The 19,071-nt window shown below is 39.9% G+C and overlaps 1 gene segment (V, D, J or C); it reads left to right on the top strand.

Moving 5' to 3' along the window:
• The window catches only part of LOC146863213 (Ig kappa chain V region Mem5-like), an 899,898-nt gene extending 881,219 nt beyond the window's left edge, over positions 1-18,679 (top strand). The window contains 2 exon segments of the V gene segment in view: positions 10,935-10,971; positions 18,180-18,679. Coding sequence covers positions 10,935-10,971; positions 18,180-18,502 — 360 coding nt within the window.
• Positions 18,680-19,071: the final 392 nt, after the last annotated feature.

Genomic DNA, 19,071 nt, shown 5'->3' with positions numbered 1-19,071 from the left:
GTAGAAATGTCCCTTTTTCTCTTGCAATTATACAGCCTAAGATGTCATAAATACAACAAGACTATTTTTTGGAAAGATTTTATAAATGTATAAATGCATAGAAATAGACGTTGAAAAAGAAAGGTGTAAGCAATTACATCAGATAGAGCACACTGCCCTGAGAATAATGCCTAAGTTGTTACATTAAAAGAAAATGTAAGAAAATAAAGGAATGTATCTATAGATTGGTTATTCATACAATGGTTATATTTTTATTTAGACTGTTTTTTAATCTTGAAAAATTATTGTTCTGAAGAAGGTGACGATCTTTTCTAACACCGAAATGCCGCGTCAACAGTTTTTTCTTAATTTTCTTAATTTTACTATGTACAATGTATGTTTTTAATAAAAAGCGATGAATAATGTTTTCAATAACTTGTGCTAAAATATTTTGATGAAATATTATGCTGATTAATAAAATAGATAAATAGAACATTCCTTTTGAACTTGTTTTGTCTTTAACTGTGGGGCATTGTGTACACATCAAAATGTAAATTTGTTAACTTGGCAAGATTAGACCTTGTAAAAGCTTGTGCTTAAAGGTTCCAGGGTGATCCAGATATAACTGGACAGATAATTGGGGTTGAAGATACTGATCTTTTCCCTCTAGAGTTAAAGGAAAAGGGAAGTTTGTTTTGTTTACATACTAGTATGATAATGCCAGAGGACTGCTCACTATACTTTGTTATGTTGAAAGCACTTATTAAGCGCACAGACAACGACCTGTTTCTTGGCGCTCAGGTAAGGATCGTGGCGATGGCAAGGAGAAAGCTTAATCAGAATATGCTTGAATAAACAGCCAAGGGGCATATTATCAAGCACGGCGATAAAATTATCGCTGCTTTAGCGGCAGAAAACTGCAGCTAAAGTGGTGATAATGAGCTTGATAATATGCCCGTGAGAATTCCAATAGAAGCCCATGTTGACACCGGAACATGGGCTTCTATTGGAATTTTCAAGGGCATATTATCAAGCCCATTATTGCTGCTTTAGCGGCAGTTTTCTGCCACTGAAGCGGCGATAATTTTAACGCAGTTTCTTGATAATATGCCCCCAAGTCTTTAACTGTTTCCTGAATTGGGCGAGAGAGGTCAGAGACCTTAACTGGGCTGGGAGGGAGTTCCAAAGTTGCGGAGCAAGGACAGAGAACTGTAATCCGCCATACTTCTTCCGTTTGGCTGAAGGAATTTCCAGCAGATTCCGGTGAGAGGTTCTAAGGTTTCGAGAGGGAGTGTAACGGTGTAAACAAGCCGAAATGAAGACCGGGCTGTTACCATGTAGTGCTTTAAAAATAGTACAGCCCATCTTAAAGGTGCAGCGCTTACTCACTGGGAGCCAGTGTAGGCTTTTCATTAATGGGCTGAGATGATGCCATTTAGGCTGATGAAAAATCAGCCTAGCCGCCTAGTTCTGGACTAGTTGGAGGCGCCTCAGTTGGTATGCTGGAATGCCAACATACAATGAATTGGCATAGTCCAGACGAGAGATCACTAAGGCTAAAGTGACCAAGATCATGGCTTCCCTACTCAGAAATCTTCTGATCTTCTTTATTCTACGCAACTGAAAGAATCCAGCAGAGACTACCGAGCTGATTGAAGACTTCATGTACAAATCATTACTAATAATGATCCCCAGACTCTTCGAAGAGGCAGCTGGCACAGGGGGATTACCAAGCTTAGGGGGCCAGAAGTTAGAGTGCCAAGGGTTAGCCAACCCACCTGTGAGAATCAACTCAATTTTCTCCGGATTCAACTTCAACTGGTTGTTGTTCATCCAGTCACTTATAAAAACCATTATGTCTTGAACATTGGACTCGGATGAAACAGATGAATTAACATTAAACACCAGTTGAAGATTGTGAGAAGTTGGCCTGATATATGATGTCACTAGTTCTAGTGTACACCTTGTATCAGTCCAAACAACCCTTATGGTGATTGGTTGTAAAGTCAACCTTATAGACCAGCTATCCTAGTGGTAGCATGGACAAGAGCAGTCTTAGGCTAAACTCTGTATGGCATGTGAAGCCAGCTGTTATACTATTTGCAATCCCTTGAATTTCAAATGAAAGGACACACAACAGATATATATAAAAATAGAATGTATTTATTGTAGTCAAAATACCCTCAGCACTCTTTATGAGATTCGAGGTAAGTACAACACAGTCTTATTTAAGCATACATAAGTCACACAGGTAAGTAATACAGATAGGCCCTAGGGGCCACGCAAACCATATACTAAGTAAGTGGTATAAGGACCACTGTTACGAACACAGGTTAGGCCTAGGCCTAGGGAATCGCTGGGGCTACACTATACTACCAATTGCTAGGAAGTGGGAGGCCCACGGGATTCAGGTGCAGAGTGGAAACACTCATGCGTAATGCGTTAAAGTCGATAGAAATAGTAGTATTTAGAAATTAAGAGTTTTAGGACACTTCGGAAGGAGCTAGGAGTTAGAGACTTGGAAACTAGACCCTAGGATAGTCAATACCCTTGTGAGCACCGGAGTACTCAAGTTACCTAGCCCACGGGCTGCGGGTGCATAGGTGTGAACTTGCGTCGGGTTTCGTCGTCGACTCCTATGGATGCCTGAAGAAAGATGCTGACAGGCAGTCAGTGAAGAGTGTCCGGTGGATTCCAAGGATGGAATCAAGAAGAAGGATACCTGAAAGCAGAGGGGACAGAGTCTAGGTCACCAGCCAGGAGCCGGAAAGGAACCAGGAAGAAACCAGGCGATGTCGTGAAGATGCAGGTGAAAAGGTGAAGCTTGTCACAGCAGCCACGGGTACCAGGAGGCGTCGAGGATGACCAGAACCAGGAGCCGAGCTGCCCCACAAAGGCTCTTGCTGTTGGCGTCGTCGATGTCGATCTCGGACTTAACAAGCCTTGGCAAGCGCAACCAAGGATGAAGGATTCACTTCTGTTGCAGACCAGGAAGGCCAGAGGTGCTTCCCTTTCACAGGGAAGCAAGGGCCAGTCTGGAGGAGCCAAACCAGCAGTGGAAAGTCAAAGGTTCGTCGTCGCAGAGGTCACTAGCCAACGGGCAAGTAACCGGACAGACGCGTTGAGCAGCAAAATGCAGAAGGGCCCAACGCAGAACTCGTGGAGTGTGGAGGGCTGATCTTCGGTGCAGATGGTGCTCGGGGATGGGGCTTCTCAATCCCCAGAGCACAACTTCAAGGATGCCTCAGAAGCTGCGCTGGAAGCAAGTAGCCAATTTTCCCAGGTAGCCGGTCCCACGTCTCTCGTCGCCTCCATGGATCTCAGCTTTGCTGTGGATGTGGATCAGGGTCGGAGAAGTCTGGAAGTCAAGGCGCTGGTCGGGCTCTGCAGTCGGTTCCTCGTAGAACTTAGGCAAAGCAAACGGCAGGTCGCTTGATGGTGCCTGTTTGCACAGGGTGGTCACTCCTTGGCCACAAGGGAGATTCTTCAGTCTTCTTCCGTAGTCGAATGTCGAAGGTCCAGAGTTTCTGTTCAAGATGCAGGTTCAGGATAATCTAATTCTGCAGGGCTCAGCTACCTTCTAATATACTAGGCTAGTGGGCTGGGCTACCTGCAAGGTCCCTCGTATGGGTGGGACCAGGAAGGGGTGTGGCTACACCCCCTTTCCTTTGTCCAGTTTCGCGCCAGAGCTGGGGCCGGAGTGCCCCAGCACCGGTTTGAACTGGACTATGCATGGGGCACCTTGTGTGCCCCAGGCATGTCTCATTCCTTTCAGCCCTCCCTGCCCCAATACACTAAAGTCTGTCTGGGGAGGTGCTAGCACCTCCCCAAGCAGGAAACCTATTGTCCAGGCCTCCCTGGCTGGGAGGGCTCCCAGCTGCAGGAGGTCAGACTCGTGTCTGTGGCAGCAGCATCCATTTTGTGATGCTGAGGCTTTGGTCAGAGTTAAACAGCAAAGTAGGATTTTAACATGTCTCTCCCTCTAGAAGGGAGGAATATTATCCTCATCACCAGAAATGGTATGGGGTATTATTCCGAAGTGTTAGACACCTTACACGACATGTTTTGATAAAGCCAAACCATAGTTACCATAACCGTGTGGATTATAAGGCACTTTAAGAGTATATGGTAGGCGATATCATAGAACAGCTATAAGGACATGGTTCCGAAAGCTGCAGACAGGCTCAGCTCATGCTAGAGCACCATCTCACATGTTACCAAGCACTCTGCCTCCAGGATTGTGAAGGCCTGCAATAGGAGTGGCTGATAGGTACACATGTGTCTATTGTGAGTGTAGATATAGGTATACTATATCTAAGCAAGGGGTGATTACACGACCCTGCCCCAGCTGAGTGATCAGCCAGTTGTGTCTGATTGGAAGGCCAGGCCAGGGGTGGCATTATACATGCTGCAGCCCCTGGTAGGCCTAGGGTACACCTATGCCCTGGGTACCTAGGGTACACTGTATAGGGTCCAATAAAATGATCCTTACCAATTGGGTATGTACCTAAGGTACATGGAGTCCATTTTAAAGAGAGAGCAGACAGCCTGAGACCCTAAATGGCAGGATCTCAGGCCAACTAAGTCGAAAAACCAGCTAGACACTAGGCAAAAAGTTGTGGGTAACCATAGTCAGATATCCACCCTCCTACAAAGATCATCTGCATACCTGAGGATTCCAAATTCCTTTCCCTTAACAAGTAAATTAGGGAAAAAGATAAAGATTGAAAAGGAGTGGAGAAAGAGAAGAGCCCTGAGGAACCCCAAAGGTAATATCTCTTTTGTTAGAGGAGAAATTGGCAAGGCGCACTGCTTGTGTCCGATTACTCAGGAAGGAGGAAAGCCACTTTGAGGCCCGTCCCTGAATTCCGGCATTGCTGACACGGTCGATCAGGATACCATGATCGACCGTGTCAAAAGCTGCCGAGAGATCCAACAGAATCAGGGCCTGGGTGGTGCCTGTAGCCGCCCCCCTCTGAGCACGTCCATAACAGCAAGAATAACAGACTCAGTCGAGTGTGTGGGTCTAAAGCCGGCCTGGCGTGCATCCAAAACCTGAAAGTGTTCTACAAAAGAGCTGAGGCAGTTGGCTACATGGGCCTCTAAGACTTTTCCCAAGTAGGTCAACAGAGAAATAAAATACTTTATGTATTATTTGTTGACCCTCTTCGGTAGAGGTCTTGCGTATAATTGTTTTTCTTTTATTTTGGGATCACTGTATTCTTTCTGGCAGCCTCACATTTTCCTTGTAGAGCTGTTCCAGCTTTGATGCCTCCAGCTATGTGTATTCCTTGCAAAAGCCAACCTGGCTTGGTGTCTGCCTTTAGTATGGCTGTCTCAGTAGGCTTCAGTGAGATAGGCTTGGATTGCCTGATTCCAATATGGCCGCCTCATTGATTTTAGTGTATTTGTCTCGGGGTGCCTGACTTCAAGATGGCCACCCATAGACTTCAATGGACTGTCTCTCAACTTGCCTGACTTTAAAATGGCCACCACCCGGCTGCAGCATGCATGGCTTGTAGTTTAGAGAATTCCTGCTTTTCTTTAAGGCTGCATGCTAGCTGCAGGTAATTTGTGCTTCCTCAGAACTAGTACTTTCTTATATTACTTGCCTCTGTTATCTGTAGGCGTGATCTTTGATCCCAACCTTGTCGCTAGTTGTCCTGTTCTCGATTGGTTTCTCTTCACAGCACTGGCAAGCATAACACTCTGCATAAAAGACAGCACCTGGCATCAGGCTATTAACTCATCTTTATTAATTTCTCAGCTTTTATACATGGCCTGCTGATGTGGAGCTACTCTCCACACGTCCTATTCTCTCAATGTTGTAGTGAGAGGGAAAACTAGTACTTCCTGTCTCCACCCAGGATGTTCCTGGCATCTCACTTCTGTCTGGATCAGCTAGACCGCTGACCTACTTATATAACAATGTCCTTTCCTGGAGGACATAACACAAGGTAACCATATGTGGTTGGCAGGTGTGCATGGTCCACTGTAACAATGTTGAGATGCTCGGACTCATTTTGGGATGGTGGGTTTAATAGAAGATAAGTGATGTATTCTGAGCCAAGTCTTATCCTGTGGAACAATCATATAGGAGCTGCTAGTGCTCATTATTCTAAAGCCTAGGAAATGTTTTCCCAGTTGTAGAGATTCTGGCCACAAAGCACATTTACTCCCTCTCTTCCTTTGTCCATCTAAAGAAGTCTGGAAGAGGGAGCGTGTGTTCTCAGGCTACTGCCATTCATCCTTCTGGGATGATGTTTATCTTCGCTCCTCCATCAACCTCCAGTCTCAGTGAAGCAGGGCGAATGGTGCCTGTACACTTTCATTGCAGCTTTAGTGGATACTTCAAGGACACGTCTTTTTCCCCATTTTAGACTATCAAGTTTTCTTCTTGATTGCCTTAGAAAATAGTGACTTCTGACAGTAGCCAGATTTCCACCCTTCACTTAATAGTACAAGTGAATGCTGTCAGCTCTCTCTTTAAGAGGGGTACACTTAGCATGTAATGCTTTAAAGGGCTAGCAAAACCTGGCAATCAGCCGGGTCTGGTGGCTCAGTGGACTAATTCGTCTGCTGCAGGGGCCTGTGTTCGACCTCATGGTCACAGGTTCAAATCCCGGCGGGTCCACTCAGCCTTTCATCTATCTGAGGTCGATAAAATGAGTACCATTGAGTTGGGTAACAATAAACATCTGTTATTCAGCGCCAAGATACCCGTAGTGGTGAACGTGCCCTTTACAAATACACGTGTTATGTTATGTTATGTTGTAGCTCTTGATTGAAGCTGAAGATAAATGCAGAAGCACCCAACTCTTGCTGACATCAGAACAGAGAAAAAAGACAGGCAAAAAGACCTAGAAGAAATCCAATGGGAAACTCTTGCACCTAGGAGCAAAAATTGGGGAGAAAAGTAGTAGCTGGTGGTGGGTGATAAATGTGCTGAAAAATAAGAGAACTAGGTGTTGTGTTGTATTCTTCACTCTTCAATGCTTCCTTTACATATGATTAAAAAAGGAACTGACTCAACTCCATTTGGGATGGGAAATCTCAAGTAGTAATCCCTACAAAGACCATCACATTGAACAGGGCGCTTCATAAGGCTGGCACGCCCCTTTCTGCCCATCACATGCTATTAACTAAACACCCGTAGAAAACCGGTTTGTCTGATAGACCCGTCTGTTGGTGCCCCTTCCACTTGTCATGGCAACTACTAAAGAATGGCCAACCTGTTGTGCTGGTTGTATGACAGAATATTAATTAAAACATTTAAAAATATATATAATAATTTCCATAAAAAAGTCTTTGTCTGCTCCTTGGATGTGGGGTATACTGTACGCAGAGGTAGTTCAAATCAGAAATAGATAGGAGCTGGGCGTAATATAATATGTAATTTAGTCACCCTGACACCCCAACTACTCCTGATGCAAATAAAACGACACGCAAATCAGCTTGATAGTGGTAATGTGAAGAGACATAGACATATAAAGCACTGAGACGTGTCAAGGCAAAGTAAGGTATTGGAGTCAACGATAATCCACCAACCTCCTCGCAAGGACTTCCACAGAGGCAGCGTAGTTTGAGCAACCTTCAGGAAGAGTCTGGAACAGGAAAAGAGGCTTATAACAGAAGGCAGGAGTAGGAACATGCCACATCTGCAGGTAAATGTCACAGGTGAATTCCTCAGCAAGCCCAGATTGGATGATGTTTAAGTGAGACATTTCAAGGTTGGGGCAGAAAGTCAAATGGCACACTGATGATTAACACATTTAAACAACGAAAATGGAAATATGACTAGGAAAGGAAAAGCAGAACAGACTCACTGACTACTTCAGAAAAGATGGCAATAAAGAGCCCCAAAGGCACCAGGAAACACCCTGAGACCAGAGGTGCTAGGTTATCACTTTGTCAACAGGCTATCTGCAGAGATGGAACCAATCAGCCCAATATTCTTGAAGCAAAAAACACACAGATGATGTACAGAATGCAGAGCAAATCAGACATTCCCCACCAGTCAAGAGATCTGGGTTAAATCTATCATTCTTTTTCCCACCATGCCACCCCAGTTTAGACCCAGCCATATACAAATCACTCTTAACCCTGTGTCTCATGGGAACAGTCCAGACTGAACTGCCAAGCCAGGTACCAAGAGCAGTGCCCAAATTGGGAAAAGAGGATACACAAACTGGAAAGGAGCAAAACAATAAACCTGGAGGACATAATGCAGTGATGAACTGAGTGACAGTGGGAGCCACCAAACAAGTTTTATCTTGCTATGTTGCAGCCTTTTTACAGGATACAGAAAACATAATGCAGGCTCTAACAACCCTGACCCAGATCTACATGTTCCTGACCCTCTGTGCCTCTGTGTGAGCCAGTCCTCGACAGTTTCCAATACTTCGTTGTTTTCATGTGTTTCTCAGACAGAACCAAATAGTCTTCCATTTGTGTATCTTCCTGTCTTCTGCTTGCTAAAATCCTGACAATAAGGCACCATGTAATGGTATTGGTATTATGAAAAGCCCTTTTCTGGGTGGTTTTTCATGGTTCTTTTTTGCATCTGAAAAACTGCAAAACTGAATTGCTTTAGGCATTAGTTTGTGTCTACGAAGAGCACAACAATCTATGTTTGACCCGTACAGAATGTGACAGATGGCACAAAGATGTTTTTAATTCTTTTAGTAAATGTCTTTCTCAGATCTCTTTGCTTGTCTCCATACATCTTTCAAAGTTATCACTGACACGGATAAAAAAATTACATTGTGATTTAAAAAATAATATTACTAATACAAGAATATACCCCGGTATATATTTTTCTTTTAAACATTATTTTTAAAACATACTCAATTGAAGACTGGTCATTTCAAACAGTCCACTTGTGGCACTTTCTGTCTCCTGAAGCCTGCACAATTTGTTCTCTACACTGTTTCTAGTCTACTTTTCTTTTGTAGAGGCATTTTTACAAGATCATTTCTTCATTCTCAGCACATGTGGAACATGCATTCTAAGCACTCAATACACTTGACCTGTTCTCAAAGAGATAGCTTCTTCCCAGCACATATTTACATCTATTTTTCAATGTATCACTGCACAATGTTCTAAAATAGGCTTTAAATAATGGGGGAAGTGAGCATCAGTAGTCACCCACTCCTCGCATATTCTGCTAAGGTTTTTTGTACAGTGCATCACCTACAGTGAATCACTGTGGTGGACTTTTGGCAAAGGAACCAAGGTAGAAATCAAACGTGAGTACATTTAATTTGATCCTCCAAGTTGTTCAGTGTACAGCTTCCTCGAAATGTTTAAATGATTAACTGAATATCTTTGGTATTTCGATAAATTATGAAGTTAGCAAAAGTTTCTTTGAATTTCTAGTGAATATACATTTAGTGGTCTGCCTGTTGCAGAAAGGCAAACAAGGTAAAATAAACACCATTACAGAATAAAGTGAAGTTTTGTATAAAATGAGCTAGCAAAAAGAAGTGAAATGTATGTTTTTTAACCAGTACAGAATGTGACTGATGGCACAAAGATGTTTTTACATTTTCTAGTAAACATCTTTCTCCAACCTCTTTACCTATCTCCGGTCATCTCTCAAAGTTGTCACTAACACAGATAAACAATTTCATTATGATGTAAAATATTGTTAATACAAGCATGTCCCCTGGGAGGTATACATTTTTCTTTTTAACAAAAGCATTAATTGTAAAAGGTATTCAATTGAAGACTAGTTATTTCAAATAGTCCACACGTGACATTTTCTTTCTCCTTATGCCTGTACAATACATTCTACATACTGGTTCCAGTCTACTTTTCTTTTAAAGGCAATTTTACAAGATTATGCCCACATGCTCAGCACATGTGTAACATATATTCAAAGTACCCAATACACCTGACCTTTTCTCAAAGAGATAGCTTCTGCCCCACACATATTTACATTAATTTTCTCAATGTATCAATTCACAATGTTCTAAAATAGGTTTTAAATAATAGGGGAAGTGAGCACCAGTAGTCACCCACTCCTCAGCTACTATTCTAAGGGTTTTTGTACAGTGAATCAGCTACAGTGAATCACCGTGGCTTACTTTTGGCAAAGGAACCAGGGTAGAAATCAAACGTGAGTACGTTTAATTTGATCCTCCGATTTGTACAGTGTACAGATTCCTTGGAATGTTAAAATGATTAACTGAATGTGTTTGGTATTTTGATAACTTATGAAGTTAGCAAAAGTTTCTTTGAATTTCTAGTGAATATACATTTAGTGGTCTACCTGTAGCAGAAAGGCAAACAAGGTAAAATAAACACCATTACAGAATAAAGTGAAGTTTTGTATAAAATGAGCTAGCAAAAAGAAGTGAAATGTATGCTTTTTAACCAGTACAGAATGTGACTGATGGCACAAAGATGTTTTTACATTTTCTAGTAAACATCTTTCTCCAACCTCTTTACCTATCTCCGGTCATCTCTCAAAGTTGTCACTGACACAGATAAACAATTTCATTATGATGTAAAATATTGTTAATACAAGCATGTCCCCTGGGAGGTATACATTTTTCTTTTTAACAAAAGCATTAATTGTAAAAGGTATTCAATTGAAGACTAGTTATTTCAAATAGTCCACACGTGACATTTTCTTTCTCCTTATGCCTGTACAATACATTTTACATACTGGTTCCAGTCTACTTTTCTTTTAAAGGCAATTTTACAAGATTATGTCCACATGCTCAGCACATGTGTAACATATATTCAAAGCACCCAATACACCTGACCTTTTCTCAAAGAGATAGCTTCTGCCCCACACATATTTACATTAATTTTCTCAATGTATCAATTCACAATGTTCTAAAATAGGTTTTAAATAATAGGGGAAGTGAGCACCAGTAGTCACCCACTCCTCAGCTACTATTCTAAGGGTTTTTGTACAGTGAATCAGCTACAGTGAATCACCGTGGTTTACTTTTGGCAAAGGAACCAGGGTAGAAATCAAACGTGAGTACGTTTAATTTGATCCTCCGATTTGTACAGTGCACCGATTCCTTGGAATGTTAAAATGATTAACTGAATATGTTTGGTATTTTGACAACTTATGAAGTTAGCAGAAGTTTCTTTGAATATCTAGTGAATGTACATTTAGAGAAGCCGTTCTGTAGCAGAAAAGTTAAAAGGGTAAAGGAAGCACCATTAAAGAATAAATTGAATTTTTTTACAAAATAGGCTAGCAAAAAGAAGGGAAGGTTATGCTTTTTAACCAGTACAGAATGTGACTTTCTGGTAAACATCTTTCTCAGAGCTCTTTGCCTGTCTCCAGGTATGTTTCAAAGTTATCACTGGCATGTATAAAAAATTAAATTATGATTAAAAATAAAATATTTTTTAAGACAATCATGTCTCCTGGAAGATACAAACGATTAATACAATGATTCCACTGGAATTGGTGGTAAGCAGGCCAGATCATAAGACTAACTGAAAATATAAAATATAGATTAGTTTATTGTCGGCAATGAGATCTGATTGTGCTTTAATATGTCCTCTAAAATGTGACTACACATTATTTGAGTAATAGAAGATTGCAAGTCATGCATGGTAGAATACCAGTGGGTTTTTATAAGAGTAGTGAGTCTTCAGCACACACTGTGGCTCACTTTTGGAAAATGTACCAGAGTTGAAATAAAATGTAAGTACAATTAATTACCTTTCACGCACGCAAAATAATTTACAATTTTCTACTTAGAATAAAATATGAAAGTACGTCAAAAATAAGTACTTGAGACTTCTTTTTGGTTTAATTGCTAACACAATTTTCTAAACTGTACTTTTTACTGTCACTTGCATGTTCAACATCTCATGTAGTAGAACATAGCTTGTACATGTTGCATTTGGGGCCTCTATCATGTCCACACAGCTGATTGGATTCTTTAGTAGAGTTTAAGGTACTATTGTGGTTCAATTTTGATGTAAGAACCATGGCTGAGATAAAATGTAAACATGATTTTTTATCTTTATGTTTAAACCTTTGTAACATCTTACCTTTTTATTGGAGTAAAGCATGGTAAGAAGATTAATCATTTGATATTTTCTGTTTTCATAAAGAAATTATACTTTAAAAGTCATTCCCAAAATGATTTTACCTACATATTAGTATTTGAGAAATCATGTTGCAGAATAAGGACTATGCATGCTTATAGAGAGATTGGACTCTAGGCAAACACTGTAGTTCACTTTTGGAAAAGGGATCAAAGTTGAGGCAAATGTGAGTATTTTTATTTCAATATTTGATTGTAGTTATAAAGCATACAACATAAATTAGACATATCAGACTTGTTTTCTAAATATGTTTACTTTTGACAAATCATTATTGAAATACTTAAACCTTCATATTGATTTTAGTTTTTTCCATGATACAGAATTCATTCTATGTGGATTTGTGATCCACTTTTAATATCATACAATACATTTTTGGTGTAGCTGCTGCGCTCTATATTATCAGTTTAGTTCATTTTTAATACAGAAACCAAAGATAAAGTAAAAATAGAACAAACAATTTAAATGTTACCTTTATTTTAATAAACGGTCAACAATTAATACTTTTAATTGAAAGGCAGTGCAAATATAACCAAAATAAAAATGTAGAATTTTTGTTGGTTCTATTAATAAACCCCATCTTCACAAGTCCTGTGTGATATGTGAATGTTAAATATTATGAAGAATGCAGGTTTGTGACCAGCATTCACTCTGACACATTAGATTTTGTAGAGAGAATGGGTTGTAGTTAGGCACTGTGGTACACTTTCGGTAATGGAACCAAGGTAGAGATATAAAGGGAGTACTCATTTATTTTTAGTAACCTTTTCAAAAGTAGGCAATTCATCTGGTGATAAACAACCCACTCTTTGCATGCCATTAAACACTTTTAACAGCTTACAGATATTAGAGTTCTCATGTTGTAGAATATGGACTAAGTGAATTTACAATCTCGAGTTACATTACCCCGATTGATTGTATGGTGGTCGAGCTCTTGGTAAGCATTGTGGTATGCCTTAAGTAACGGAACTAAGTTTTTGAATAAACATTATGTTTGCATTACTGCTGTCATTCTTCAGTATTTTCCACGATAACAAAATGTGACAACTGTTACCTAAAACATTTTTAAGAGCAGATGTCAGAGCCATGATCAGTGCAATTTAATAAAAAAATAATTGTGAATAATGGTGGTATGCCCTTTTGATAAGTCACAAAATTTAAGAGCTGAGCATCAGACCCATAAATTGAAATTGGTTTCAATGCAAGCTCTTTTGTTCTTTTATAGTGTCTCATGAGAAAATAAATTGTTGAACAGTCCTGCTTGTTTTATAAGATATAAGATAACATATGGCTGGGTTTAAATGGGGCAAATTAGATTAGTTGCAGTGTTTCCACTCACAAAGAAATGTCAGAAGCAGAAGTAAGGGCATATTTTATTCCTTGCTTTAAGGTATTAAAAAGGGCACTCAGCAATAATTTTAAACATTTAATTTGCCTTTCCTGATATGAATAAATGCCCTACAAGTTTGACCCCTGCGATGGCGTATCGACACAAAGTACGCAGCACTTTATTTTATTCTGCAGTTTTTAAGTTGGTTTGAGAAAACATTATTTAAAACCAATCCTTCTAGCACAAAATATCAGGGATTTTAAAATTGAGGCACTTCATATATTTGCACTTGAGAACCCTTTTGTATGTTTAAGTACTGCAATTTATATTTGGGATACTATACATCCTAGGAAAAGCATTATATTGTAACACATATTTTTAGATCTGATTTGACAGTTTCATTCCCATTGTTTTTTAAACACTATATTTATTTGTAATATATGTTATGATCTTTTATGGTACAAGTATTTGTGTTGAATAAAGAATTTGATTGATTACATTTGAAAGGCATTTATTCAAAAGTGTTTAGCTCTGAATACACTTAGTTAAAAAAATATTAAATTGAAAAGAAACTTAACATTAGAACTTTTTCCCTTACCACAATTACCATTGCTGTGACCCAGCACTTAAATTGGCTTGGACTGGAGTTCGAATATTAAACCTATTCAACTGAAGTAATGCCGTGACATGGTAATGCTTGAAATTACGGTGTTGATGACATGAAAATACATCCATTTAGAAATGGTGTTTAACTAAACGTTTTTAGAGCTCAATGTTTTCAAATGTAAGGTTGAATATAAAATAGTTTTTTAACTAAATGATTCTTGCAAAATGAGGTTCATCCTAAAACTATCAAACTGCTTGCCTGGATTCAGCAAAAAGAGCATCAACTGATGGGCGTACCAATGTTGCTTAGACTACTTGCTAGGCACTAAGAAGTCAAGTTTTCTACAGTCAAATGAATGTCGAAAAATGTATTTTGTAACCAGATCAGCCAGCACCATTATACACTTTTACTTCATAATGTGCAAACACTGCAAAGCATTAGGTAACACACATGCTACAAATATAGATACATTTGTGGAAACACAAAGCAAGCAGCATAAGCCAATAACAAAAACACACATTTCTACAAAGAACACTCAACTGATTTTCTTCGAAAACTAAAAGAAGAATATACACTAGCTTTCTGGCCTGGAAGGCTCTGTTTAAGGATATGGTTATCAATCAAATGCAATATAGCAGTTGTTTAATCTGAAAGAGAATTTACAACATCATTATTTTAAGAGGATTCTGAGTAGTTAAACTCAATTTATAGTACAAACAAAACTTTTTAATGACACTTAGCAGGCTAAGCTCTCATGGACCGGGGTTTATCACAGTGTGAGTCACTTTTCCAGAACAAGGCACAGGTGACTGATCACATTTGAGTACAATCTGCCCACCTGCATAAAACATAGTGTACTGCAGTCACTGGTGAAATGATATCAAGATTAGTACACACATGGCCAAAATACAGTATTGTAAATAGGTGTAGTTGCTCATATTTTACTAGAATACACACACAAAAAGCATTTACTTTAATATAAAATATTTCCATATTATGATTATGTTAGAGAGCAGTGCAGGCAACCAAGCATTGGCACGTTCAGTACATATATTTAGCAGCCGCGGTCGGTAGTAGGAGTAACTGCAGGGCGGTGACGTGGGGAGGGGGAGGGGCAGGGTGGGGGGTGGTAAACTATGGATTACGGAGGTTTACAGGTAAGTTAACATATAAATTAATAAAATGAATTTCGTTACGTGCACTGCATCCCCAAATGCGATGCAGTGCAGGCAACGAAATTCGTTTTATTAACCCCTTCGCCGCGGCACGAATTTTGCCGCGGCGCTGGGGAGGTTTGGGGGGTTTGTGGCGCTGCCATGCTCGTGACGGAACCACTCCGTCATGAGCCACGGGCGCGCTGTGCTCATGACGGAGTGGTTCCGTCACAACTCCGCCCACTCGCATTGATCGCCCGCACAGGCGGGGAATCAGTGCCGCATGGGCGGAGCGGCCGCCAATGGCCGCAGCATGACGGAACCACTCCGTCATGAGCACACGGCGCCCGTGGCTCATGACGGAGTGGTTCCGTCATGAGCAGGGAAGGAGTTAATTTATATGTTAACTTACCTGTAAACCCCCGTAATCCACAGTTTACTACCCCCCACCCTGCCTCTCCCCCTCCTCACGTCACCGCTCTGCAGTTACTCCTACTACCGACCGCGGCTGATATTTAGAATGTTCTATTTTAAAAGCAGACAATCACGTTTGGCAATCTGTAGATTGTTCTATTGGTAAACCATGGGATGTTAGTTAACCAGTCTTGAGTTTTTAAGGAACACGTTAAAAAAGAAATCATGCTTTATCTTGATCAGTTTCGGAAGTATTTAGTTTCCATTCAATCTTTGAAGCATAGTTCTCTTATACAGAATTAAACATTTATTCTTATATAGCACTGCAAACTCCACTTTTCCCACCGGAAGTTTCTATTACACAATTCATGGTGCTCAATTTACTAACCTTCTCGAAGAAGAAAGGCATGGAAGGTTAATTATATTCAGACTTGCAACCTAATGATCACTAATTAGTTGCACAGGCGAATGTTCAATTCATCCAGCTATCCCTCTACATGAGGCTTCTGAAGAGCCAGTTTTGGATTAGTTTAATGTACTACTTTAAAATTTTCCAGAGACGTGGTAATTTATTTTAGAAACCCATATATTAAATCAGTGCAAATCATCATTTTGAATTATGAGACATGCTCTTCAACACTGCAGAAACTGTCTTCACCCACGACTGTCACTTTTCATATGTAGGATTCTCAACCAAAGTTGTGAAAAAGGTTAACTTAAACCTTTGCCCCATCAGCAGTTACTGTGGAAATTGTCCCTAGTAGGAATCCCCTATAACAGAAAACAAGTGCCTTAAACCATCTGACCGGTACATAAAAACTAGGTCTTATGCTGAGATTACCAAATATTACATTTACTTAAATACTGTTCAGTCAATGAAGCTAAATGGGGAAAATCAGTCTTTCAATATTCTATCAAAGATGCATAGTATTAAATGACGCAGTTTGTATAAGGTCTGCATGACCTCAATATGCATTCTTATATAGATCACTGTGCTACAGTGAGACACGTAGTTCTCTCCCATGAAATCATAATGAAAAATCATTATGTTTTAAAGAATTTGTGGTAATTTGATATATAGTTATTTGCAGTTGAAAGACATTTTAAAGTAAAACTATATTAATGCCCAAAGTGAGACTTAATGTGTCTCTGCCCCCAAAACCAGTGCTCATGAGTGCCCAAACTCTAAAAGTGGCAACTAATTCCCTAAACAGAGCAAATTCATACGCCTGTCATGAACACAGTCAGCTTTTTTTAACTAAGATGTCACAATATCAATGGGTCATGCCCAGAGAATACCTCTTTCTTGATTGCTCTTCTGGGCACCGCTGCCTCTGTTTTCCAACCTCAGCCATCAAGGATCCCACTTTAGATATGTGTCCTCTTATTTCACCATCTTCTTTTTCACTTAGCACATCTCTAGGTGTTCTCCCACTCTCCATAACCTCCTTCTTTTATTCCTCTTACTGCTGCCTACTCTGCATCCCACCCCTTCTCCATCTTCACTTTCAACCCTGTGCTTCAGTACCCTAAATTTAGATTAAGCCCAGCATGACAACTGACATAACAAGATGTTTCAAGAGTCCATCGTCTTTATACCCTGCTTCCAACTGTTGTGGCTGTTCTTTGCTTACATTTCCCTCTGTACATATTCTTACTTTTTTCTGTCAGTTGAATTCTTTGAAGGGTTCCATAGGCGATAAGATTTAGTCTTTCCAAAGAAACCCTCAGGAGAACAACATAATGGTGTAAATGACAAACCTGAGCCTGGGACCCAAACTGTGAGCTGCATTCAATATGGAAGGCAACAGAAATATTGCACAATGTTTCTCTATGTTACCTCATACAAAGTATTTTAGATGCTGCTCCCCAACCCACTAACAGGCTTCGACCCCCTCAACTATCAACTTCTATGTTAAGATGACCTTGGGATGTACAGTCTAAGACATGGAATGCATCAAAGGAAGAGATCAGAATTAGGGGTGGCTGAAATTACATACAAATGCTCCTAAGGTGACCAGAACGACCTCAGTCCAAAATGTCTCACTCAATGAACTCAGTTATGGGACTGAAACCTTACAAACTGTAAAGGAGTAATCAAGTGTGTTCAGTTTGTTTTTTCCTTTTTAGCTGGGTGTAATCTCTTCAACTTTTATTTTATTTTATATTACAATTTAGTTTTTGTAACTTAGTGTATTTTCCATTTCTTGATTGTCTACTCTTTTTGAGCTATTTTTGTCCTGTGAGTTTAGCTAGCATTGTATAATCATCCACTGTGAAAGTGACTTATTTTACTGGGCCTATTTTACTGAGGGATCTTTAAACACTTACTGCGATGTCACACTAAGAGCTGCCTTGCCTACTGTGACAGGACAAACTGTTGGCCAATGATAACCGATGTCACAATGAAACTATCAAGGGCTTCAAAAGCAGACCATGTGTATGCTAAATGCGATTCAATGCCAAACTCTGTGGGGAAATTGTAACTGAAATGTAATTTGGAAAAGCAACAAATTATGTTAATGACAAACTGTGAAGACTTCTGAATTTCAAGAAGCATGTATATTATGTGCTATTCCAGTTAAACATAGGTCTCTGTTTGTGTTAACAGGAGAGGATGCTGCTCCTTCAGTGTTCCTCTTTCCGCCTTCACAGGAGCAAGTTAACGAAGGATCGGCCACCCTAGTGTGCATGCTCAACAACTACTATCCAGGTGATGTAAAGGTTAGTTGGAAAGCAGATGGCAAGGTCATCACCAAGGACGTGGACAACGGCCAGAACATGCAAGAAAAGGACAACACGTACAGCAGGACCAGTATGGTCACTTTGACAACAGTGGAGTGGGAGTCCTATGAGACCTACAGTTGTGAGGTCACTCACAAGGCCTTATCATTACCTCTCATAAAAACCATCAACAGAAAAGAGTGTTTCTAGAAGCAAAAGAGGCAACAATACACGTCATTTCTAATCTCCAATAGAATGTACTATCCTGTGAAGTGTAGTATCAATTCCATTACTACAAGCCAGTGTTAGGTTAATCTCTCTTTCCATGAATTTTCTTCTTATATCATGTAATGTATAAAACAATAATAAAATGTATTCTGCTATTAACATTGTGTATTTCAATACTTTGGAAATACATTTGCCGGAACAATTAGTAAAGTGGGCTATTTATTGGGATAGATTTCGAGTACAAAGCTCCTAAAGGGATTTATCATGAAGAAAAAGCTTCAACTGGTCAAGACTAGGCCAAGCAATTGGATCACACACACAGATGACATTTTCAATTAGCGATGCACCATGGAAGGCCAGTGACTTATGCCTCCTCCCCCTCTACATAAATTAGCTAGCAGAAAGATATTCAGTTGCTATTGAAATGCCATCATGGTAGATGCCAATCGCAGCAGATAGAATTCCAAAATAACAGTCAATAAACATATGATAGCTGTCTAAATGGGTCTTTAGTTTGGCACAGAGATGTTTTTTGACACCTTAGCAGCCAT

This window comes from Triturus cristatus, chromosome 2_2, assembly GCF_964204655.1.
Source record: "Triturus cristatus chromosome 2_2, aTriCri1.1, whole genome shotgun sequence".
Taxonomy (NCBI): Eukaryota; Metazoa; Chordata; class Amphibia; order Caudata; family Salamandridae; genus Triturus; species Triturus cristatus.
Note: the sequence above shows the minus strand (reverse complement) of the source record. Positions and strands in the feature narration are given on the sequence as shown.